The sequence below is a fragment of the Lynx canadensis genome, chromosome B3 (assembly GCF_007474595.2).
Source record: "Lynx canadensis isolate LIC74 chromosome B3, mLynCan4.pri.v2, whole genome shotgun sequence".
In the NCBI taxonomy this organism is placed as follows: Eukaryota; Metazoa; Chordata; class Mammalia; order Carnivora; family Felidae; genus Lynx; species Lynx canadensis.
Window position 1 is genome coordinate 27,184,100 of NC_044308.2, and position 26,595 is coordinate 27,210,694.

Genomic DNA, 26,595 nt, shown 5'->3' on the forward strand with positions numbered 1-26,595 from the left:
CTCTCCCACACTGCAGTGGTCTCTACAACTATCACTAGGTTTCTGAATAAAGTCTGACTTGCCATCCTTCACAAATGTCACTAAACATATAAGAGCCACTATGCAGCATCCCTACCATCTCACACAGCTCTCTCTATCCCTTCCACTTCTCTTCTGTCTTCACCCAAATATACACGCTGCTCAGAAAACAGGAGAGAGACCTCCCCAGTTGCCCTTGCTGCCAGGAGAAACCATTTTTGCCTGCCAGCCACCAGGATGGGCCTAGGCTCATTCAAGTCCCAGGAAAGGCCTAGTGTACTTGGGCTGCTTTGGAAGGAAGACTGTGCACAATGCTGTAGAATAAAAGTGACAAGGTACATTTCTTGGTGGGATGAATAGAGGACTCTTATTTGTTATTATCTGATTTTATCCTGTTATATCCTTACTTATGCTTACTTATGATTTCTACTAACTGCTAAGGTTCATACAGGAGTTGCCACAGTACAGTAATAACCCAGATTCTCCAAAATATTTCCCTCTCCCTATCTGGTTCTCACTGAAGACTGTTTCTGGACAGTATCCAGCCCTTCACTCCAAGCTCTTGGGTCAGCCTGGGCAGCAGGTTATGATCACCTACAGTGAAGTCCCATGAAGGGAAGGCAGCATCTATTTTATAGGGACATCATGAAGCCAGGCCTCCACACCTTTCTTTGAGGAGGCTCCAGGAGGAGCTGAGGAAAGCAGAAGGATATCTTAGTTTTGGTTAATGGAGATGATATAGAGGTAAGACATATGAATGAAAAACAAAGCTCATAAAAATCACAGAGCTTTCCAATTCTCTCACAGGGATATATATCTTTACCTAAAACTCAGACACATTTTTAAAGTGGTGAAGCACTTTTGGGATGAGCACTGGGTGTTGTATGGAAACCAATTTGTCAATAAATTTCATAAAAAAAATAAATAAATAAAATAAAAAAAATAAATAAAGTGGTGAAGCAAACATCAAGACTTTAGCAAGCCCTTAGATGGACAACAGAGCTACCCTGTCCTGAGAGCAGGTACAGATGAGTGCTCTCATTTATTAAAGGGCAGGGATGCACCATGCACTGCTCACCAGAGCCATCTCATGAGCCCACCTGAAGGCCTTAAGTGCCAGGTCTTTCTGGAATGTTGCTGATACCCTGTGGGTGAAGAGTGGCTCAGCTGAGTGAGAGGATATTCTGGGGAACTCCCCAGAAGAACTAGAAGAAACAATAATATGTGATAGCTTTTGGTGACTGCAAGGAAAATTATCCAATTTCCTAAAATTTCAGTGCACCCAGCTTATCAATTGAAGATACTAGAGAAAAAAATCTTTCCATGTAGCTCTATGCATGATTTAATTCCTTTTAAAAGGCAATAATCAGAAAATAAAAGGTAATTATCATAAATACTTGAAATGGACACATCTGCCTCCTCTTCTCCCTCCTCCTCCACCACCCTCCTCCTCCACCTGCTTCCTCTTCCTCCCCACTCCTTTCTCCTCCTTGCCCTCTTCTCCTCCTTTGTTTGCTTTCCAAGATGTCCCTTCCTCAGGACCTACCACTAACCCTACTGCTCTAAGCAGGACTGAGAACTTTAGGGGATTTCATGCTTCAATATCCTAATCCCAATGTCCATTCTAAGAGAGGGTGTGGGCTCTGGACTTCCAGTTTCATTTGGGATACATAAAGAGCTAGAAACACACCAATCCCACTCTCACAACCAGAAAACAGGGAACAAATTTTAAGTTAATGGCTTATTCTATCAAGAATGAGGCTGCATCACAACACCTAACTTGAAATCTAGAGTAAGGCAGGTGAATGCGGGGAGGAACAGGGCCAAGCATTGCTTCCCTGAGACAGGTGCTACCACCACATACAGAAGCAGGCAAGATTAAATCAGAAAATTTTTAAACAGCTCAAGGTCAAGTGTGGGCTAGCGTGAGACTTGGGAGGCCCTGGGAGCCACAAAATAGGGGTGTTAGCATCTTCTTGTACGGTTTTGCTCCAGGGACCCTAGCAGGTGCTCACAGGGAAGATATGGAGAGATTGAGAAGACTGGTGGAGAAACCTTAATTTCCTGGGGAAGCACATCAAATCTGGTAGCCTAAGGGCACAATGTAACCCCAGCAGCCAGTAGTGGCAGGAAAGAGGGGAAAGTAACTCTACCCCTCGCAGAGGAGTAGGAACAGTGCACAGCCTAGCAGACAGCTGGAGAGAAGCCAAGCAATTCCAAGTGTCTGGGATATTAGAGGTTACCATGGCAACCACATACTGCAACATAGCCGAACTCTGACTAGATTTACACAGAACCCCAGCTAAAGCCCACAGTGTTATGGATTGAATGCTATGTCCCCCTGCCAAATTCATATGTTGAAGCCTTGACCCCCAGTGTGGCTATGTCTAGAGATGGGGCCTCTAAGGAAGTAACTGAGGTTCAATGAAGTCATACAGTTGGGCCCTGATATGAAAGGATTGTGTCCTTATAAGAACAGCCACCAGAGAATGCTCTTTCTCTCCACATACACATGCACATACACACACACACACACACACACACACACACACACACACACACACTGAGGAAAGGCCCTGTAAGACATAGGAGGAAGGCAGCCATCTGCCAGCCAGAAAGAGAGCCCTCACCAGAAATCAAATTGGTCAGCACCTTGACTTTGGACGTCCAGCCTCCAGAACTGTGAATGATAAATGTCTGTTACCCCCAGGCTGTGGTATTTTGTTAGGGCAGTCCAAGTTGACTAACACACTCAATATCTATTATCCTATACAACACATCTGGCTTTTATTGACAAACTATGAGGCCTACAAAAAGACATAAGAGAACTTGATTTGAAGAAACCAAGCAGTCGTCAAGCCCAGATGACACAGCCAAAGAAAAGAACCAATGAATTTAAAGAAAGGCCAGTAGAGGGGCACCTGTGTGGCTCAGTCAGCTGAGTCTGACTCCTGATTTCAGCTCAGATCATGATCTCACAGTCATGAGATCGAGCCCTGCATGGGGCTCCATGCTGAGTGTGGAGCTTGCTTAAGATTATCTCTCTCCCTCCACCCCTCCCCTGCTCACACACTCTCTCTAAAAAATAAAAAAGAAAAGAAAGAAAAGAAGAGAAAAGAAAAGAAGAGAAGAGGTAAGAAAAGAAAAGAAAAGAAAAGAAAGAAAAGAAAAGAAAAGAAAAGAAAAGAAAAGAAAAAAGAAAAGAAAAATATAGGTCATTAGAAACCACCTAAGCTGAAATGCAAAAGGAAATGGGTAGGGGTACAAATCAGAGTATCCAAGAGCCCAGGGGAGCCAGGCCCTAACTGGAATGTGCCAGTTGGCTATCATCATCACCCCAGGAGGAACCTCACCACCAGCTATCCATCACAGTCTCATTAGTGCTTCTCTTGTCTTCTGTTCTGGCCTCATGTTTCATCACATGTCCTGCAGTAAGGGGTGCCTGGGTGGCTCGGTCAGTTAAGCAGCAGACTCTTGATTTCGGCTCCGGTCATGGTCTCACGGTTCATGAGATCGAGCCCCACAGCAGGCTCCATGCTGACAGTGCACAGAGCCTGCTTCTGATTCTCCCTGTCCCTCTCTCTTTGCCTCTCCCCAGTTTATGTGTGCTCTCTCTCAAAAATAAATAAGTGAACTTTAAAAGAAATTTTTTTAATGTCCTAGAGGAACACAATACTCATGAGAGGAACAGTGATCACCTATGCTGTGACCTTCAGTAACAGTTGTAATAGTTCTCTGGTGTCTCTGTGAATCTCAACCATGGACAACTATCCTTTGCAGTCTACAGACTGGATACAGTAGCTTTGCAGGGGTGACACAGCCAACAACTGCCAGAACTTTCCTTGATCTGGATACAGGCTGAATAAAATCTGTAACAATCAGAAACATTTAATGATAGATTTATAGCAGAAAAACAATAGGATTTAAATAATTTTGATAAAATTTGAAAATATGGGTATGATAATGGTGTTGACTGATGTATCCAATATTCACCAGCTCACTCTAAATAGTTTTTCTTAGATATTAAAATATAAAATTCTGATTCACTATATTATTCTCCACTATAATGGATCTTAACTATTGATATTTGTTGATTTTAAGGATTAACCACCCAGCCACAAAATTAAATCATCAGAGGTAGGTAAACGTGGTTTTCCCATACTGGAGGAAAGGGAACACAACCCACGTGATGGTTAAAGTATGTTTTGTGGAATTCGCAGAGCAGCTTATACCTGATCAGAAAGTACATTGAAGTGATCATAAGATGATTGTTACAGAAGTTCAAAACAAATTCCTCAAATCACCAAAACTTTATCTCCCAGAAGAAGGCTTAAGACTAAACAACATGCTCAGGTCATACCTCCAGAAATCAGTGGGGGAATTGGCCCACTCTTCCTTCTCCTTGAAAATCCCAGTCCCCACCCCACCACCAGCCTTGTTAAACAGCTGGAGCTTCAGAACCACACATTTATGTGAATAGGAAGTAAAGAGGTAAACTGGTAGCCAAAAAAGTAAACTCATGAAGTTTTCAGAGTTCAATGTAATTGTTTCTTATTTCATGCATTGACTTCCTTTCTCTGGGCAACTGCTCCCCTCCCTATGGGTTTTTAAAGGATTGCAGGTATTCAATTCAATTCAGCTAGTATTGACTTCATGCACCACCCTTGCTGCTCAAGATGCAACATTGCTCTCTATATGTCACACTTAGAAGAGGAGACTCTTCTCATGCACAATCTTGCACACATACACAGAGCCCCAAAATTCATGTCCACAGATACAGATAATGAAAAATAAGTATTCACAGCCACATTTGGTCATGTGAAGTTTCCAGTCATATAGCGTTCAGTATGAGCCATAACCACAGGCTGCCTACATAGAAGAGCCATGGCCACACACATCTTGGAATCTACATTGCACAGTCATGAAAACACCATTCACACACCCCATCCTTGCTCACAATCTCACATGCTGTCACAGCAGCATGCACCAACCACCCACTGGGGTCTTCAGCAATGGTGCACACAAACTATCTTATGTCAATGCTGAAAATTGATACACCCCCAGAATTAAGACCCCAAGCACAGATACAATCTTAAAATGATCACAGACCACAAATGACCCACATGTCCCACACAGGCATTCAGACACACAAACACACAGCCAGACACAGAGGACCTCACACCCACATGTGCACACACAGCTAGGCATGTACACACACATGTGTACACATACAGATATGCACACCTGGGCACAAAGAATCTTACACTCGTTTGGCAAAAAAATTTGAGCACCTGCAATGTGATTCCAGTGAGGACTACATCAGGATATAAACCACACAAATGCAGCAAGACACCTGACTCTTCCTGTCAGAGGGCATACTCAGGTCACCTCTGCAGCCCCCCCTTAGAATGCATGGGCAAGTGGAATTGGAGAAGCATCCAAGAAAAGGGCAAACAGGGAGCTTCATTCCCTCCCAAACAGGGCAGCCCAGTTAGATGGAGGCCTAGAGCACCATTTCAAAGGGACACTAACCATTCTTGGGGCCACCCATGATGCTGGACATATCCCAACACAAATAGTTTTATTGCATGTGGTTGAAAACAGAATTGGCAAGCCACTTTGAGGTGGAAAGTTAGACCCAGGGAGTAAGCTAACTGCTTCTATAAAGCAAAGCCAAGTCCCCAGGTCTTCTGTTGTGTCACATGTGGATCACAGCAGTTGAGCATTGCTATGGGGATGCCTCCCTCACCAACCTCAGCCCACCATCCCACATGCCCTCAGCATCTCCTCCAAAGAAAGTGTGAGCGCCATATTTCAGGTGCCTTGCTACCCAGCCCATGGCACCCCATGGCTCTGCTGACCCATCAGCAGAGCTCTGTGGTACTCACAGAGCACACCACCACAAAGACAAACAGGCTTGCAACTTTCAGCCACCGTATACAGCACCTGTAAGAGAAAAAGTAGGCCCCAAGTCACACCAACAGCAGTCCTGTTTGCATCTGTCTAGTCTGCCAAACCTCAGACACCTTTATGAAGCTTTGGGTAATATCAATCTCAAAGCACATGTTAGAAATTCTTTCCATAACATGGTATGAAGGAAAACACTGCTGACCTGTAAATGCATGGCATCATAAAAAGCAGCTTGGTGAAAGTTACAGAGGAGGACAAAGTTAACGTTGAGTATTTGCATATGTTTCTTGCTGGAGATGCTAAAATTCAAATTTGGAGGATCTTCACTAGCATTTTTAAAGGCTGAGTTTCCTGGACACAAGCTTTATCTGGGCTATCAGGCTTGTATTTATCAATTATATTCCCCTAAGTTTTCTGGAAAGTAGGAATGTGGATTTGATGAAAAAACACACTGACTAAGACGTAACCAAACAATTCAAAAAAGAAATTGCAGTGCTGTTACTGGTTGTACCAACAGAGTCTTTTAAGAATTTATAATTTAACAATTATAATTTAACAATCAGGCCATGCTGTTGGCTCCCTCTGAGGTCTTCTGACAGTGTCCTGACCCAGTCATCATTATTATATCTTTCTTACCTGTGGTTCTCGGGGCCTAGGTGAATCTGAGTCTCCCCAAGCCTTTAGAGTCCTTTGAGTTCCACCTCTGCTCATATCACATCCCCAGGCCCACTGAATCTCATCTTCTAATGACACTATCACTGCCCAGCCCTGAGGTGTGCTCTCCCACTGGCCAGCCCTCAAGAGCAGGCTTTGGGGTGTTTGTACTCTGTCTCTGTTTGTGGAAGGGCGCTGGTACATGGTCTGTGCTTGACACATGTTTGTAGAATGCAGAAAGTCATGTTGAAACATCTTTTTCAATATCTTTCTGATATTTTCAAAATGGCTAAGTCTTGTTTTGCATTCTCTTAGATTTAATTAATTTAATGAATAATCATTTCACACTTCCAAAATCTGATTCAACAACTCCTTTTTAAATGGAAATCAAAGCTGGAGATATCACAATCCCAGATTTCAAGATATACTACAAAGCTATAGTAATCAAAACAGCATGGTACTGGCACAAAAACAGATCAATGGAACAGAATGGAGACTCCAGAAATAAACCCACACTTACATGGTCAATTAATCTATGACAACTAAGCAAGAATATACCATAAGGAAAAGACAGTCTTGTCAATAAATGGTTCTGGAAAATTGGACAGCTACATGGAAAAGAATGAAACTGGACTACTCTCTGACATTATATACAAAAATAAGCTCAAAATGGATTAAAGATCTAAATGTGCAACCTGAAACACTAAAACCCTAGGAGAGAATATAGGCAGTCATTTCTTTCACACTGGCAATAGCAACAGTTTTCTAGATGTGTCTCTTAAGGCAAGTGAAACAGAAGCAAAAATAAACTACTGGGGATAGAGACAGTGCCAGGGCAAGTGAGAGCCAGATGGGCACTGGGTGACTCTGTGGCTTGCTGAGGAAAATAATTAAACATGGGCAAAGGAGATCCTAAGGAGCCGAGAAGCAAAATGTCATCACATGTATTCTTTGTGCAAACTTGCTGAGAGGAGCACAAGAAGAAGCACCCAGATGTTTCAGTCAACTTCTCAGAATTTTCTAAGAAGTGCTCAGAGAGGTGGAAGACCATGCCTGCTAAAGATAAAGGAAAGTTTGAAGACATGGCAAAGGTGGATAAGGCCCATTATGAAAAAGAAATGAAAACTTAATCCCCCCTAAAGGGGAAACAAGAAAGAAGTTCAAGAACCCCAATGCACCCAAGAGGCCTCCTTTGGCCTTTTTCTTGTTTTGTTCTGAGTATCACCCAAAAATCAAAGGAGAACATCCTGGCCTATCCATTGGTGATGTTGCAAAGAAACTGGGAGACATGTGGAATTAACACCACTGCAGATGACAAGCAGCCTTATGAAAAGAAGGCTGCGAAGCTGAAGGAAAAATATGAAAAGGATATTGCTGCATACTGAGCTAAAGGAAATCCTGATACAGCAAAAAAGGGAGTCATCAAGGCTGAAAAAAGCAAGAAAAAGAAGGAAGAGGAGGAGGACGAGGAAGATGAGGAGGAGGAAGAGGAGGAAGATGAAGAAGATGAAGATGAAGAAGATAATGATGATGAATAAGTTGGTTCTAGCACAGTTTTTTCTTTCTTGTCTATAAAGAATTTAACCCCCCTGTATACAACTCACTCCTTTTAAAGAAAAAAATTGAAATGTAAGGCTGTGTAGGATTTTTTTTAATCTGTAGAGTGTCTTTTTTTGTATAGTTAACACACTACCTAATGTGTCTTTAGATAGCCCTGTCCTGGTGGTATTTTCAATAGCCACTAACCTTGTCTGGTACAGTATGGGGGTTGTAAATTGGCATGGAAATTTATTTTTTTTAATTTTTTTAACGTTTATTTATTTTTGAGACAGAGAGAAACAGAGCATGAACAGGGGAGGAGCAGAGAGAGAGGGAGACACAGAATCTGAAACAGGCTCCAGGCTCTGAGCTGTCTGCACAGAGCCCGACGCAGGGCTCGAACCCACTGACCGTGAGATCATGACCTGAGCTGAAGTCGGACGCTTAACCGACCAAGCCACCCAGGCGCCCCTGGCATGGAAATTTAAAGCAGGTTCTTGTTTGTGCACAGCACAAATTAGTTATATATGGGAATGGTAGTTTTTTCATCTTCAGTTGTCTCTGATGCAGCTTAGTTGTTATGTTAACTGAATACCACTCTGTAGTTGCAAAAAAAAAAAAAAAAAAAGTTGCAGCTGTTTTGTTGACATTCTGAATGCTTCTAAATAAATACAATTTTTTTATTAGTATTGTTGTCCTTTTCATACGTCTGAAATTTTTCTCCTTGAGGGGAAGTTAGTCTTTTGCTTTTGCCCATTTTGGATCACATGGGTTATTACAGTGTTTATCTTTTCATATAGTTGGCTGATAAAAAGTATTGTCTACACCCTGCATACTCATGATGAGGGTAATAAAGTTGAATTGAGATAGTTTTCATCCATAACTGAAACTCCAGTCTTGATCAGTTGATACAGATTTCACATAGCCCAGTCACATATATAAAGTGAAGAGTAATCAGTCTATTCACAGCATGGGATTAGTAGAATCAAACATTTTGAAAGTCTGTCCTTGAAGGACTAAGAGAAAAGTATGTTCTAATCTTTACCTGAGGACTCTACATTCTTTAACACCCATTACCATGTAATGGCAGTTATATTTGCAGTTCCCACATTAAAGAAGACCTGAGAATGTATCCCCAAAAGTGTGAGCTTAAAATACAAGACTGCCATATTAAATTTTTTGTTGACATTAGTCCCAGAAAAGGCTCTGGAAAAAAAAAGTGCTGGCTGTAAATGTCTTCTCCTGTTTATCTAAATATGGATTTCTTAGGAAACTTGACTCTCCATTAAAGGTATTTTTAATTAATTGGACCAACTTCTAAAATGTATACCACACTCAAAATCTGGTATATTTTCCTATATTGTAGTTTGCTCCTTTATATAAATCAAATAGGCCTGAGGGAAGAAGACATTTAAAACTTTGTATTTCAGTAGGAGCTATTGGATTTGAATTTGATTTTTCTTTACGAAACCCAAACTCTTTCATTAGAGTCATGTTTATCTACTTAGAAGTTTAGGGAACAATTTGGCAATTTTGTGGTTTTTGAGATTATAGTTCTCTTAAAGTGCCAGTGTTTTATTTATTTTTTTTTTTTTAAAAAAGAAAAAAAAAGAAAAAAAAAAAAAAGAGGTTAGAGTGGGAGAGAGCCAAAGCATAAGAGACTGTTAAAAACTGAGAACAAACTGAGGGTTGATGGGGGGTGGGAGGGAGGGGAGGGTGGGTGATGGGTATTGAGGAGGGCACCTTTTGGGATGAGCACTGGGTGTTGTATGGAAACCAATTTGTCAATAAATTTCATTAAAAAAAATAAAAAAATAAAAAAAAATTAAAAAAAAGTGCCAGTGTTTTAAAATAGCATTCTTATGGGGCGCCTGGGTGGCGCAGTCGGTTAAGCGTCCGACTTCAGCCAGGTCACGATCTCGCGGTCCGTGAGTTCGAGCCCCGCGTCGGGCTCTGGGCTGATGGCTCGGAGCCTGGAGCCTGTTTCTGATTCTGTGTCTCCCTCTCTCTCTGCCCCTCCCCCGTTCATGCTCTGTCTCTCTCTGTCCCAAAAATAAATAAATGTTGAAAAAAAAATTTAAAAAAAAAATAAAATAAAATAGCATTCTTGTAATTGTACACAATTTTGTGATAGAGTGATGTTCTGTTATATAATTTTGACTTGGATACTTTCCATTTGCATTTGTTTATGTAATTTCAGTAGGAATACTGAATATCTGAGTCCTGGATGACACTAATAAACTAATAACTGCAGAGGTTTTTAAAAAATCTAAAAAAAATTAAAAATAAACTACTGGGACTACATCAAACTAAAAAGCTTCTGCACAGTGAAGGAAACCACCAACAAAACAGAAAGCAACATACTGAAAGGGAAAAAACCTTAGCAAATGATATATCTGATAAGGGGTTAATATCCAAAATATAGGAAGAACTTATATAACTCAACAAACACACATGCGCACACACACACACACACAAACATACACACACACACACACACACACACACACACACACACACAAATCCAATTAAAAAATAGACAGAGGACCTAAATAGATATTTCTCCAAAGAAGACATACAGATGGCCAACATATTCATGAAAAGGTTCTCAGTATCACTAAATCACTAATCATCAGGGATTACAAATCAAAACCACTTTAAGATATCGAAGAAGATATCACCATATACCTGTCAGAATGGCAAAAATGAAAAAGACAAGAAATAAGAAGGTGTTGATAAGGATGTGGAGAAAAATGAACCCTCATGCACTATTGGTGGAAATGTAAATTAGTGCAGCCATTGTGGAAAACAGTATGGAGATTCCTCAAAAAAATTAAAAATAGAAATACCATATGATCCAATAATTCCACTGCTGGGTGTTTACCCAAAGAAAACAAAAACATTAATTCAAAAATATATATGCACCCTTATGTTTATTGTAGCATTATTTACAATAGCCAAGATATGGAAGCAGCCCAAGTGTCCTTCAATAAATGAAAGGATATAAAATATGTGGTGCATGTGTATGTGTATTTATATTTATATTTACATAGAATAGAATATTACTTAGCCATAAAAAAGGAAAAGATCTTGCCATCAGTGACAACATGGATGGACCTAGAAGATATTATGCTAAGTGAAATTAGTCAAAAAGAGAAAGACAAATACCATTTGATTTTACTCACATATGAAATCTAAAACACAAAACAAATGAATAAACAAAAAGCAGACTCAGACCTATAAATACAGATGGTTGCCAGAGAGGAGAGAGGTTGAGGGATGGGCAAAAGGGGTGAAGGGGAGGAGGAAATACAGTCTTCCAGTTATAGAATGAACGAAACACAGGAATAAAAAAAGTACAGCACAGTACTGAATATAGTCCGTGGTATTTTAAGAGTGTTGCATGGTGACAGATGGTAGCTACACTTATGTTGAGAGTAGGATGACATAGACAGTTGCTGAAACACTGTTCTGTATATCTAAAAATAAAATATTATATGTCAACTATACTCAAATTTAAAAAATAGTAATAAATGCGAATCAAAATGATAGTTTTTTAAAGAAAGAGGCATTATTCTAAAAACATTTTTCTACATAACTGACATATACGCAGAGTTGACAAACCAAAATATGTTTTCAAAGTTTCTTTAATGATCATACATGGTACTTTTTAGACCTGTTAAAAAGAATAGCACTAAAATTTTTAGTTCAGTGGCAAACTCAATGAAACTATTCTATGAATCCTAGAATATAGAGCAATTACAGAAAGTAAAGTTTAATTTTTCCATGGTACAGGACAGTTGAAGAACCTGGCATCCTCTGGAGCTGTGAACCAACCAGTTGAGGAAGGATGTCAGGGCTTACTGTCCTGGTAACCCATGGGACCAGATTCCTATTCACACACTTTCACACTATTCACATAATTTTATAGCAGATTCTATGGCCAAATATTTATCATATCTATGCAGACAGCTGAGACCAGTCATCATGAAAAAAGCTATACATGGCTGGGGAGCATGCTGGGAAATGATATCTCCATAGTCAAGCACAAATGGGGAATGTGGGGTAACATCCCTGCATACCCACCTCAGCTTACAAGTTGCATGACCCTGGGCAAAAATCCTTAACCTCCATGAAGTCCCCTTTCTTCATCTATCTCTCAAGATTGCTAGGAAGATCAATAGAATAATTGACAGTGGGCCTCTCTGGGAACAGTCAAGTGTACTTTGGGCATACAGATAGGTACACTTGTAATCAGCCCTTCAAATAGCTTCAGAAAAGACAGTTCCCCTAATGTAGACAAATAATAACACTAGTGTCTGATATCTACATAGTGTCTTCTCACCTATCAGTGAGGTTTCCCACAGACCATCTTAGCAGAAGCCCACACAGGCTTCTGCTGTAGTGAGGGAGACTCAAGGTGAAAAGGAGACAGTTGCACAGAGGTATCTGACTCTGCTGGTCCCTCAGCTACCTCAGAACATATCTGGAATGAGAACCTGATTACCAGGGTCCCCAAGCCTTATTCTGTCCCTGGAGATGCCACTTTCAAACATGTTGGTCTCAACATGAACTTTCCTTTAAATAAATGTACCTATGGAAGCCCAGAAAACAAAGCAGGGAGAGTAAAGGTACTCCAGCAATAGTTGGCCAGCTTGCATAGTCCTCTACAATGCTCTCAGCCCTCCCACACATATGCATGCCTAAGACCTCCTACACATGCATGAGCACAGCCTTTCCACCACTACTACCACCAACCCCTTTCCTCACATGTGGGCAGTCTCAGGCTCCCAACTCACACCCAGCCCAACAACACAGTTTCCTGAAAGATGCACCCAACCTTTTTAATAACATGCTTTATCACTAACTTCAAGGGATCATATCAGCTTCTAAAACACCATGAGGACTGCTGAAGTGAACTGATTCCATCTGCAAACCTCAAGGTCATGAAGACCCCTGAATCACAAACAGGAAGGAGTGTAGGATGTTAGTCATTTAGGTTTGTAATTGGGCCGTCTTATAGCCTCACAGATCCATGCCAATTAGCAGTGTCACCTTATATATCTTCCGGGAACTGGAGAAAAGGTTAAAAATCTTCCAGGAAAAGTGCAGCCTGGCCAAATATGAAAACCCTTCCTCCTCATCTTCACTCTGTCACTTGGGAAGGATGTAGTGAGGGTGAGACACCCCCCCACCACAGTTCAGTCCCAGACAAATGGGATGCTCTGTACAACCATCACCCTGTTCCAGTGCTAGCACTTAAAGTCTCCCTACCTCAGTTTCAAAAGACGGGACCTGATGTGAGCACTGTCCAGAAGCTCCCCTTTCTCTTGGGAGGCAGATCCAGAGGAACCAGCCAAGTCTTTGCTCAGCAGAGATCCTCCATCCCACTCATCTGAGCTGTTCCCCCAAGATTCTTCAGCAGTGATAAACTCTGGATGGCAAATAGGCATGCCCCATGACCTGGAAAGCAAGACTTTGTAGTTATTTTCACAGAAATAGTAGCATCTCCAAAACAAGATTTCATTTCAGTGGTGAGTGTGAAATGTGGAATCAACTCTAGTTTTTAAAAGGACCACAGACATTTTAGTGCTGTCCAACTAGTAGAAATATGTCTTTCTTGACATCATAGGACACTTATCTTAAGGAAAATCATTTGGGGTAACTCAAGTCTTCAAAATGAATTGTGGACTTTCAAGAAACATCAGTTTGTTCTGAATTTGGAACTTTACAATAAAGCTATTTCTGTCTCAGACCAGCTCCAGCTCATTTTGGTAATTGCTTTCTCTTTGATTATGTTGCAATTCTCAATACCTAGTTGTTATACTTGTCCTATTGCAGAGTGAGTGGTGTAAACCTTTCCTCTTCTGTATAGTTATCTTTCTATAATAGAGCTATAGGGAAGATGATCTACCTGGCTTTTCCACCCAGCCTGTACATGAGCATGAGCAGGAGTGGAGAACATTAGTGTTGGACTAGATGATCCCAATGATGGAACCTATATCTAGAAGGATGATTCAAGAGGAATCACAAACTTTTCTCAAAATTACATGTAGACATATCCATTGACTTTCAGTTGAATCTTTGGGCTTCTGAACAACCTGCTCAGGACAGATGTACTTGAGTCTAATGAGGTTGCATCAAAGCCCGGTGTTTTCATGTATTGCTTGGAATACTCATTGGATCACAATATTGCCATAAAAGGCCATGAACTTACAAACAAATGATGGCTCTCAAGCCCAGCTAGCTCTACAGGACATTGTGATTCTCCTGAATACCCATAATTGCCTTCAAACTGGTTCACAACAAGAAAAAAAGTAGTCTTATTCATACTGAGAAGCCCAAAGATGAAAATTAGGCTGTGTGAAACCAATATGTAACAATAATAAATGATGCTGACAGTGCTACAAACTAATCAATACTGAAAATATACAGTTTGTGACCAGGAAATACTCATGTGTAAGGAATAATATCACAACCCACCCCCACCCCCAGCTGGTGAACAAATACAACTGTAACCAAAATTGGAACTAAGGAAACTTCTTTTAGAAGCAGCAACAGGGCAGCTAACGTCAGTATTTCTAGAACAATGCTGTGCAATAGAACTTTCTATGGTGGATAGGAGTGTTCTCTGCCCTATCCAGTATGGTAGTCACACATGTTCATTGGTCACTGAAAGTATGTAACTGAAGAACTGAATTTTTTATTTTATTTAATTTTAATTAATTTGACTTTGAATAACACCTTGATGCGTGGTAACTATGCTGGTCAGTGCAGATGCAGAGCATGCTCTGACCCTTGTACCATCAGCTGCACATACCTGCCTTCAAACCCCTGAAAAAAAGGGAAACAAAACCTGACTCATGTTCTGCTCCTCTGAAGTGGTTTTGTGACATGAGGCACAGCTTGGCATCCCAGAGCATGTTTCTGCACTCCATACACCCAGTACAAATGCTGCACATTATGCTTTTCCAATGAAACATGGGTTATAAAATAATGTTAATGGTTTACCAAGTAATTCAAAGGAAAACATTAAGGGAATCAATGTATGAAGTGTTTGTTTTCAAAGTTATTTATTAGGAGAAATGGAGAAAAAATAAGTTATCTTCCTGGTTTCAGGGACTGTGCTGGACACTGGGATGTAAGATGAAGACACAGGCTGGTAGGCATAACCATGGAACATATGGGCATATTCTGAAGTATAGGCATAAATGTGGTATTGAGAGCTCAGAAGAGGCATTAACCCTTGAGGGAGTTGGTGGGGAGATGGGGGAGACCAATGTTTCATAAAAGAGGTGACATTTGAGCCCCTTTGAAGTTGAATGAGACTGCCCTGGAGAGCCAGAAGGGGAGGAGGATCCTCTAGTCAAAGGGCTCAGTGGGAACCTTTTAGAGAGACACAGCTTGTCATCAGGAATCTTCTGGAGGAAGCCAGATTGTCTCTGAACTTGGAGGTGATAAATCTACATTCCTACACCCTATCTAAATGGGGTGAGTCTTTGGCAAGTGAGACCAGGAATCCACATGGTATACAAGTACCCAAAAGAATTTTGATTTACTCTGTAAAATATGAAGCCCCACCCCCATGCAGACAGGCTGCAGATAAGGCTGGAGAGAGGGTGGGCAGCTCCTCAGAGTCTGGGAGGGAGATGAGTGCAAGTAACACAGCAGCCTGCCTGCTGATGCAAATTCATGGGGTCAGAGGGCAGGAAAGGAAGGGCCCATGACAATGCCACTAAGTTTGTAATGTATAGGGAATCATGGGATACTGAGCAGGTGGTTTGGGCTTCCAAAAGTTGTCCACAAAAGGAAGAAGAGATGAGCTTGGATACCTAGGCCAGGGCCCTTCATTCTAGGGGACAGAGTAAGTTATCCTCCAGATCAGCTCTGCTCAGAGATTTCAGAACCATCATGGTTTGTCCCCAGTAGGACCTTCAAACTTGAAGGAAGTAGAGTTTTCTCTTACATCATACATTTTTAACCTCATTGCTATTGTCATTTGAGCCAGGTAATTCTTGTTGTGGGGAAGTGTTCTGTGTATTGTAGGATGTTTAGCAGCATCCCTGGCCTTTACCCTTAAATGTCAATAGTACCCCTTCCCCAGCTGTGACAACAAAAGACATATCTCTGGACAGTATCTTCTTCACCCCCAGTTGACAGCCCTGGCCTGGTAAGATGGCCCATGAGAGCTGTGTACATCATGAATGTGCACATGTATTATTTAATCATTACAGGGTTATGCTCATGGTTATTTGGAAATTCATAAGCCACACAATACAACTACTAGAATCATGAATATTTACTACATTGAATTGACAAAGACCTGGCAGAGACCAAACAACATGTCAGACAAAAATTCATACCTTAGGAAGAAATTTTCTAGCATAAGTAACAAGGGAAATGCTCAGAGATTTTAGAAGAAGAGAGTGGGGGGAAACTCACCCTTTCTCTTGTGAGGAATTTCCCAGCAAAGGGGTATTTTCTGTAAAGCAGGGGTCTTTTGACCTGGAGTTGGAGAACTGAGGTAAAGAAGAGTGAGACCTGAAAGACATAGTGAAGGAAAAGGCATCACCAACACAAAGACAATGGTAATTGGGGGCTACCTCCAAGAACATGCCTGTGATTCAGTAATCATACAGGAGTTATACCTGAATTGTAAAAAGCAGGAGTTTTAGGAGACACAATTAGAAACAACTCTTCTCCCCAGCATAAACCAGGTTGGAAATGCAAAGCAGAAACTCACATAGAAAACCAGATGCTGTGGGATTGATACTTTTAGGCGTACTTTAGCATTAACAGTAGATTCCAGCCACCTTTGCCATCCCATACAGAGCTTTTCATGGAGAAAACCATTCAGAGTCTGATGGGCCTTTCTATACTTAGAAAATTCTACTTCCTAAGATCACACATTTTAAATATCTTAATGGCTTCCCATAAAATTCCAAGAAGCAGAAGTCAGGGCCCATGGGGTCAAAATGAAATGATAAAATGGCAGGGAGTGGTCTCTCAGGGTTATGCAAGCCACAAATGAAGCAAAGCAAAGGTTCACACTGTGTGAGACCCCCTTCCACTGTTCTGGCCTATACTAGAGGAAAAGCCACCATAAACTTATCCAAATAGGAGCTTTTGATATGGAAATAATTGCACAGGCACAACAGAGCCCACAAGCTGCAGAAATAATTTTCATTCCTAACTGTTGGTAATATGTCATTTTACACACTAGTGCATTTTCTTTCCTAAAGGAAACACAGAGCTGCTGTGGATGCCATGAAACACTCACCCAGGGAAATAATGGTACTTCAGATCATAAATGCAAAACAAAACCAAGAAAAATATTTCCACCCCCTTTCTCCCTCTCATTCAAGCATGCACTTGTGATACAGACAATAAGACTCAGTCTCTTGGATAAATAAGACCAAGGCCCCAAGCTGTGTCTAACAATACCCACCACTCCATGCCAAAGTCAGGAAAGGAGTCTGTCTTGGGCCACCAAGTGTTGTCTGAATGGCACCTCTGGGCAGCCCTGAGCACTTTTAATGGGAAACACGGATGACTGAGGATTCTGTCTGCAGGGGCTTTAACAGCCAGGGAGAAGAGCATGGCAGAGAACAAGGTATAGAATAGATGCCCCAACTAGCAGAGGAAATAAACAAGATAAAAGATTAATTCCATTTGAGGGATTTAATTAGTGCCCTTTAGCTATTCAAACTGGGTTACACTATTAGTTGGGCTTTTAAATTTTTCATGTCTCATAACTGTAAAAGAATAGGGCCTCAGGTACATTTACAGAAATGCTTCAATGAGTCAACTAATATCCAGTGTTTTCTGTTACTCCCTGGGGTGGTTTGTTACATAGCACTTCTGGGAGAGGTGACCATTACAATGACCTCACTCACACTATTTAACCACTCTGAGCTTCCATTTTCTCAGATGTATAATGCGGATAAAAGAAAAAAAAACTCACTAAATAAGTCACACTAAATTAAGACATATAAATGGAAAGCATGGGGCTTAGCTATTGATTCAATGATTTCTATCACACTTAGCCTCTTATGAATGGCTGCCATGTCATTTCCATCTTGTTTTATCTGGTACCTGAAGTGGCACCCAGTTCAATGGAAGTGCTTAAATACTTAATAATGAATTACTTAAATCCCATTAGTTGTGGCTTATTTGCATGAGATGGCTTTTTGACTCCATGAAACAGTTTTCTAAAGCATTAAATCAGTAATGAGCTCAGAATCACCACTGACCCTCTGAAGAGCAGAGAATGCTCAAAAGGGTGATGTGCTATTGCTCCTTGGAAAGTACTACCCACAGGTTCTCAGCACAGCTCACAGCAGAACCACAGTGTGCAATGCTGAGAATTCACCTTGTGGCCATGAAGGAAGAAAATCAAAGTAGGGAAAAGTCAGAAATATATTTGTATTTTCTCTGGTTGGCACATCTGGCTGATTTCATTATTTAACATTTCTAGTGCACTTTGTGTACACATAGTATCTTATAATTGTAGTTAAACATACAGAGAGTAGTTTCTAGGCTTTTGATTATTGAGTTACGATTCTAAAGAGCCAAAAATAAAATGTTTCACTAGTAAATTTCCCATAAATATTTCAGTATATTTCAGAAATTTAAAACTTAATTTCACACTGTCGACACATTATTTTCCATTGTTCCAAGTAAATTTCTTTTTGCAAAGAGGGGAAGCACAGAGAGGCCTTCAGACCCTGTTATTGCAAAGGACCGCTGACCTGCTGTCCTGGAGGATAGAAAACTCACAAACTGCACATAAAAAAGATTCAGGATTTCCCAAGAAACACAAATTCCAGGGTCATTTTGGCTTAATTAAGGTAGAAAATATTGATGAAATATTGATGAAATATTCCTGACCTTTTCTCCTTCTGATAAAAGAAATCTCACTGACATTTTTATGACTTCACATCTAAACCAGGGTGCTTTTAAAATTCACAAAATTTGGGGTGCCTGGGTGGCGCAGTCGGTTAAGCGTCCGACTTCAGCCAGGTCACGATCTCGCGCTCCGTGAGTTCAAGCCCCGCGTCGGGCTCTGGGCTGATGGCTCGGAGCCTGGAGCCTGTTTCCGATTCTGTGTCTCCCTCTCTCTCTGCCCCTCCCCCATTCATGCTCTGTCTCTCTCTGTCCCAAAAATAAATAAAAAACGTTGAAAAAAAAATTTAAAAAAAAATTCACAAAATTCAACAGTATCCATTTTCCCTAGTGACTCAACAACTGTGGATATAAATTTGCAAAATTCATATATGCTTGTAAATTTAAGTGGCCAATACTTATTTGAGTAACTTAGAAACTAAAGAAGAGGATAACAGATAAAATGAGTGTATACAGTTCCGTAATTCAGAGATGCCAGTTGTGAACATTTAAAGACTCTTAACTATAGAGAACAAACTGATGGTTACAAGAGGTGGGGGAGGGGGTGGGTGAACTAGGTTATGGGGATTAAGGAGTGCACCTTTTGTAAGGAGTACCAGATGATGTGTGGAAGTGTTGAATCACTATCATATACCTGAAACTAATATTACACTGTATGTTAACTATACTGGAATTTATTTTTTTTAAGTTTGTTTTTATTTATTTTGAGAGAGATCAAGAGCAAGCAGGGGAGGAACAGAGAGAGAGGGAGACAGAATCCCAAGCAGGCTCCACACCATCAGCGCAGAGCCTGATGTGGGGCTCAAACTCACAAACCATGAGATCATGACCTGAGCCAAAATTAAGAGTCAGACACTTGAGCTACCCAGGAGCCCCAACAATACTGGAATTTAAATAAAAACTTTTAAAAAATTAAAAATAAAAAACTTCTTTTCAGTTTTTTTCTACATATACATGAATATTTTTAAAGTCAGCTTCAAATATGCATGTGTTCAGACATATATTCAAATATATAAATTGCTTTGTCCTCTCTTCTAATTGTTTAACTTAGCTATGTCACTAGCATTTCTGTTATTAAATATTCTTCTGTAATGTGATTTAAATGTTGGCATCATATTCTATTACATGGATCACCACATAAGGCTTAACGTGATGGAAATGTTGGAAATTTAGGGAATTTCTACTTTTTACTAATATAAGTAACAAACATTATGAGAGTCCTAGTAGATGTTTTAGTGTGTGCCTCCAAAAGTTCCTAGAAGTGGAGTCACTGGGTCAAGAAGAGTCTCGGTGCCTATGGTCCATAGAGAGCCTACCCCCTTTACTATGCCTTCCATTTATAGAAGGGAACAAATCCCTGTCCCCAAAGCCCTGGGTATTAGCCACATTTTAGATCCTTAAGCAGTAAATTTTAAACAGCCAGAATGAATTCAGGTCCACCATTGTCAAGAAACCTTGCTGCATTATTGTTAAGATCTATTTGTGTCAACCTACAAGATGGACAGTGTTGGTAATACGTTCTAGCCCTCCCCCATCTATAATAGTTTCCATAGGCCCAAACACCCTAGTTCTTTATAGATCCAAACATTTGGCATTCCTACAGTGCTTATGTCATTTTATTGAGAAAAAAGTATTGAAGAATGTTAAAAATATTGAAAGCCTGATATATTAACACTTCTGAGAAGAGTCACACTTCTAAAGGCCAGACAAGAGACAATGATTAGTACAAAGGACACACTGGAGAGGTAATGGTTTGGTTATCAGTGGTAGAGGAAGAGGTTTTCTCTCAGTCTTTCACAAGCCCTATATCATGTAGACATCATCAATGCAGGCACAGAAGCTAGCTCTACCTGACAGGGAACCCAGAGCCAGTAACAAGGAATACAAAATTCTGCTACTGCCTTCATTTATCTCTCCCTCTCTTCAACGTTTATTTATTTTTGGGACAGAGAGAGACAGAGCATGAACGGGGGAGGGGCAGAGAGAGAGGGAGACACAGAATTGGAAACAGGCTCCAGGCTCTGAGCCATCAGCCCAGAGCCCGACGCGGGGCTCGAACTCACGGACCGCGAGATTGTGACCTGGCTGAAGTCGGACGCTTAACCGACTGCGCCACCCAGGCACCCCTATCTCTCCCTCTCTTTCTGACTCTTGTTTCTGTCCTGTTTTCATCCTGGATTCACTGGTCCAAACTACATTTCCAGAAGGGAAAAAGCAAATGAGCAGGCTGGGAAAAGCTGGGTTTGCCACGAAAGTGATCACACAGAAAACAGACAAGTGTGTTCATTGACAAAAAGCAGACCTGAGGAAGGAAAGTGAGCAGGGAAGCTGCCACTTACTCTTGTGCCATTTTTCAGAAGGGTTGGGAGGATTCAATAATTCCTCACCTAAATATAGTCAGAGCTTCAGAGAGTCTATCATTGTTCTGCCCAAACAGGGCCAGGCTGCTAAGTTTAATTAACGGCAGAAAGGAGAGCCTATAGCCCAGGCTGCTCAAAAGCAATGTTTGTAATCAGCTGTGAATGAAGAAGCAGGAAACATGAGAGCAGTTTCCCACTTCTTCAGCCTAAAACTCCACTAGTTATTTTCTGCAGGATTTAAAAAATAAATTCATAAAAATAATTATAAATCTATGTTACTAGGTACACGATGTATAAAAATGTAATTTGTGATATCAATAACAGGGGCATAACTGTATAGAAGTAGAGTTTTTGTATGTAGTTAAGTTGGTATCAATTAAAATTAGGTTGTTACAATTTTAGAACATCATATCTAGTTGTCATGGTAAGCAGAAAGAAAATATTATTAAAATATACACCCAAAACATGAGAATGGAATCAAAACATGTCACTATAAAAAAACAACTAAACACAAAGTAAGGCAGTAATAGAGGAAGGCAGTAATGAGGGAAATAAGACATAAAAAGCTATAATGCATACAGAAAACATAAAACAAAAGGCCAAAAGTAATTCTTCTCGTATGAGTGATCCTTAAATATCAACATATTAAACTCATTAATCAAAAGGCATAGGCTGGCAGAGGGATAAAAACAAAACAAAAAACATGATTCAACTATATGCTGTCAATAACAATTACAAATAATATGCACCAAACATCAAGCTCCAAAATATATGAGGAAAACATTGACATAATTGAAGGGATAGATATCTCTACAATAATGGTTAGAGACTTCAATGTCCCACCCTTAATGATGGTTAGAAATCAAATAAAAGATACATATAGTACTGGAGGCCTTATACAACACTATAAACAAATTGAACCTAAAATACATACACAGAACACTCTACCCAAAACAGAAGAATTACACATTTTTCTCAAGTGCACGTGGAACATTCTCTGAGATAGACGATATGTTATGCCATAAAATAAGTTTTAATAAATTTTAAAACATTGAGATCATACAAAGTATCTTTTCCAATCACAATGGAATTCACTAGACACTAATAACAAAAAGGAAAAATAAAAATGCACAAATATGTGGAAATTAAACAAAACAACCAACCAATGGCTCAAAGAATTCAGAAGATAAATTAGAAAATCTCTGCTGTGAGCTGAATTGTGTCTCCCCTTCACAATAAAAAAAAAACTCATATGTTGAAGCCCTAACCCCCAATACCTTAAAATATGATTATTTTTGGAGATATCTTTAGTAGGCAATTTAGTTAAATGAGGCCATTTGGGTGGATCCTAATCCAGTTTGACTGGTGTCCTTATAAGAAGAGGACATTTGACACACAGAGAGACACCAAAGGTGCATGTGCACTAAAGGACAACAGTGTGAAGAGGTAGTAGGAAGGCAGCCATCTGCAAGCCAAGGAGAAAGGCATCAGAGATAACTAACCCTGCCAGCACCTTGATCTTGGACTTACAGCCTCCAGAACTATGAGAAAATAAATTTCTGTTGTTTAAAGCATCCCATGTGTGCTATTTTGTTATGGTAGCCCTAGCAAACTAATATAATTGGAGACAAATGCCCTGAGACAAATGACAATGAAAACACAATATATGAAATTTATGGGATGAACCAAAAGCAGTACTAAAAGGGAAATTTATAGCTGTAAATGTTTATATTTAAACAAAAGAAAGACCTCAAATCAACAACCTAACTTTACACCTTAACAAACTAGGAAAAGAAGAAAAACTAAACCCAAAAGCTAACAGAAGTAAGAAAACAAAGATTCGAGAGGTGACTAATAAAATAGAGATGAGAAACACAATAGAGAAAAGCAATTAACCAAAAGTTGTTTTTTTTACAAAGATCAATAAAGTTTACACATCTTTAGCTAGATTGACTAAGAAAAAGGAGAGAAACTCAAATTACTAAAATAAGAATTGAAAGCAGGAACATTACTACCAATTTTACAGAAATAAAAAGGATCACAAGAGTATACCATGAATGACTGTGTGCTAACAAATTGGATTATGCAGATAAAATGGGCAAATTCCTAGCTATACACAACCTACTAACACTAGAAATGAAGAAAAATAAAATCTGAATAGACCACAACTATTAAAGAAATTGAATCAGTAATCAAAAACCTCACAACAAAAAAAGGCCTGAACCAGATTGCTTTGCTGATGCACTCTACCATATGTTTAAAGAATTAACACTAATCCTTCTCAAACTCTTTAAGAAAACTGAAGAGGAGGGAATGCTCATTCAATGAGGTCAGTATTACCTTAACACTAAAGATACTACAAGAGCAGAAAACTATAGACCAATATCCCTGACAAGTACTGATGCAAAAAAAATCTTCAACAAAACACTAGCAAGTCAGTTCATCAGCTTATGTTTTAGAGACTTTTTGTTTATTTATTTATTTTGAGAGACAAAGAGCATGTGCATGCAGGGGAAGGGCAGAGAGAGATTCTGCACTGACAGTGCAGAGCCGAATATAGGGCTCAATCTCACGAACTGCGAGATCATGACCTGAGCCAAAACCTGAGCCAAAACACTTAACTGACTGAGCCACCCAGGTGCCCCAGCTCAGCAGCATATTAAGAAGTTTTACACTATGATCAAGTGGAATTTATCCCTGGAATTCAAAGATGGTTCAAAACATGGAAATCAATGAAACACACCACATTAACACTGAAGGAAAAAAACACACAATCATCTATTGATGCAGAAAGGTATATGAAAAAGTTCAACACACTTTCATGATAAAAATATTCAGCAATTAAGAATAAAAGGAAACTGCAACGTAATAAAGGCCATATGAAAAACTCACAGCTAACATCATAATCAATAGTGAAAGACTGAAGGCTTTTCCTTTAAGATGAAGAACAATTTGAGGATATCTGTTTTGCTAATTCTAATCAATATAGTATTGGAGATGGGAGGAGTTAAGATGGAGAAGTAGAGGAACTCTGGGCTTCCCTCATCCCTCAAACACAGCTGTATTAGGATCAGATTACTTGGAACACCCAGGAAATCCATCTGCAGGATGGCAGAAGGATCTCCACAGTTGGAGGGAGAGACCTTAGCAAGTGAGAGGTGCATGGATGTGAATTAGGGAGAGAAAAATGGCGGTACCATGGAGAGGAGGAAACCCTTTCTGTGGAGAGACAAAAGGGAGAGAAAGAGAGAGGGGTTGAGATAGTGCAGCATTGAGTTAGCACAAGAGGAAAACCTCTCTGGGGAGTGAGAAGTACTAAATATTCCCATTCTTTTTTTTTTTTTTTTTTGCAAACATCTTTTGGAGCTCAAATACTGAGGTTTTGGAAGTGCACAACTTTCTCCAGCGTGGAGCTGTGGCATGTGCTCCTAGGGAGGACAGAGCTGGCCTCAGAGTGCATAGGGTGGTGTAGAGATCTCCGGAGTATACTGGGAGAGAATAGTCCCCTTCCTGGAGTACTTTTGGAAAAGGGTTTATTGCCTCCCCAAGGTCAAAAGACCCTGTAGGTTCTAGTCAAAGACCTTTCATCAGCATGGTGGAGTGGCTCTATGTTGGAGAAGGGGAATGGATACATGTGGTGCTGAGTACTTTAAGACTCTGGGTTTTGAATCCCATATGTGCACTAAAGAAAAAACACAGGAGAGTTATGGAGCAGGGCAAGTTGACTTCCCTCCCTATTCTGTGAGGGCTTCCTGAACAGCAGGAGTTGAGATCACCAACTGGGAATGAGAGACTGAGGTGGTGCCATTTCCCCCCCCCCAACACCAACACATTGGGACTTCAGAGAACAACACAGTGGCCCCCAGTGGAGGCAGGACCCACTTACAACAAGCCCTGCCCCTCTGTGCCTGGTAACTGCTTATTTACTGGGGCAAGATTGACTCTGAGCCAAAGCAGCCAGTCTCTCCTCCAGAGGACGAGCACAGTCAGCAACCCCCAGACACGAACAGACAATTCTTTTTTTCCCTTTTGCCTCCTTCTTCTTTTTTTCTTTTGTAATCAGGCTCATAGTTTCTTATTTGTTTTTTATCGCTTCCTTTTCTCTTTTTATTTTTTAGATCAGGCTTTTTTATTCCTTTCATTTTCCTTCTTCTGCTTTTTTTTCCTTTATTTTTTTTTTTTTTTTTTGGAATCAGCCTTATAGTTTTTTGATTCTCTGTTTTTCTGTTCCCTTTCCTATTCCCTTTTTATGTAATCAGGCTTCCCCCCACCACTTTTTTCTAGGGTTACTTCAATAAACAAGTGTAAACACACTGGTTAAAGGTCCAAACACTCCACCACTGCAAGGAAGGAAAAGCTCTGCAGAGGATTCACCAGTGAGAAATAGCAGCCAAAATGCAACAACAGAGTATACACAGCATACATCAGAAACACTTTCTAAAGTGCCAGGCTGTGGACAGTGTATGACCCCTTTTTAATATAGAAGTACTCTCAGGTGCATGAAACATAACAAGCTTTTAAAACGCACACAAAAAAACAGAAACTTAGCCCAAATGACAAGACATACAAATTCTCCCCCAAAAGAAAGATCAAGAAGAAATCATAGCCAGGAACTTGCCCAAAATAGATATAAACAAATCTGAACAAGAATTTAGAACAATAGTCATAAGTCTACTAGTTGGGCTTGAAAAAGCAGAGGACACCAGAGAAACCCTTGCTGCTGAGATCAAAGACCTACGAACTAGTCAGGATGAATTAAAAAATTAAAAATGCTATAACTGAGATGCAAAATAAACTGTATACAGTGACAGAAAGGACTGAAGAAGCATAGGAAAGGGGCACCCAGGAGGCGCAGGCGATTAAGCATCTCACTTAGGCTCAAGTCATGATCTCACAGCTCATGAGTTCAAGCTCCACATGGGGCTCTGTGCTGACAGGTCAGAGCCTAGAGGCTGCTTCAGATTCTGTGTCTCTGCTTTCTTTGTCCCTCCCCTGCTAATGCTCTCACTCTCTCTCAAAAGTAGATAAAACCATTTTAAGTTTTTTTAAAAAGAAAAAGAAGCCAAGGAGAGAACAGGTGAAATATAAGATAAAATTATGGAAAATAATGAAGTTGAAAAAAGAGGGAAAGGAAATTACTAGAGCACAAGAGAAGACTTGGAGGACTAAGTTATTCCATGAAACAAAACAATATCCGTATCATAGGAGT

General features: G+C 40.2%; 1 protein-coding gene and 1 pseudogene across 1 annotated transcript in view; one reads left to right on the plus strand and one right to left on the minus strand.

The window, feature by feature from the left end:
* Positions 1–26,595, minus strand: part of OCA2 (OCA2 melanosomal transmembrane protein) — a 408,608-nt gene that overhangs the window by 326,358 nt on the left and 55,655 nt on the right. The window contains exons 2-5 of the mRNA XM_030317586.1: positions 16,564–16,662; positions 13,396–13,584; positions 5,907–5,964; positions 3,815–3,887 (exon numbers count right to left, since the gene is read on the minus strand). Coding sequence (XP_030173446.1) covers positions 3,815–3,887; positions 5,907–5,964; positions 13,396–13,584; positions 16,564–16,662 — 419 coding nt within the window. The remainder of the gene's footprint in view (positions 1–3,814; positions 3,888–5,906; positions 5,965–13,395; positions 13,585–16,563; positions 16,663–26,595) is intronic.
* On the plus strand, positions 7,479–8,196 carry LOC115515621 (annotated as a pseudogene).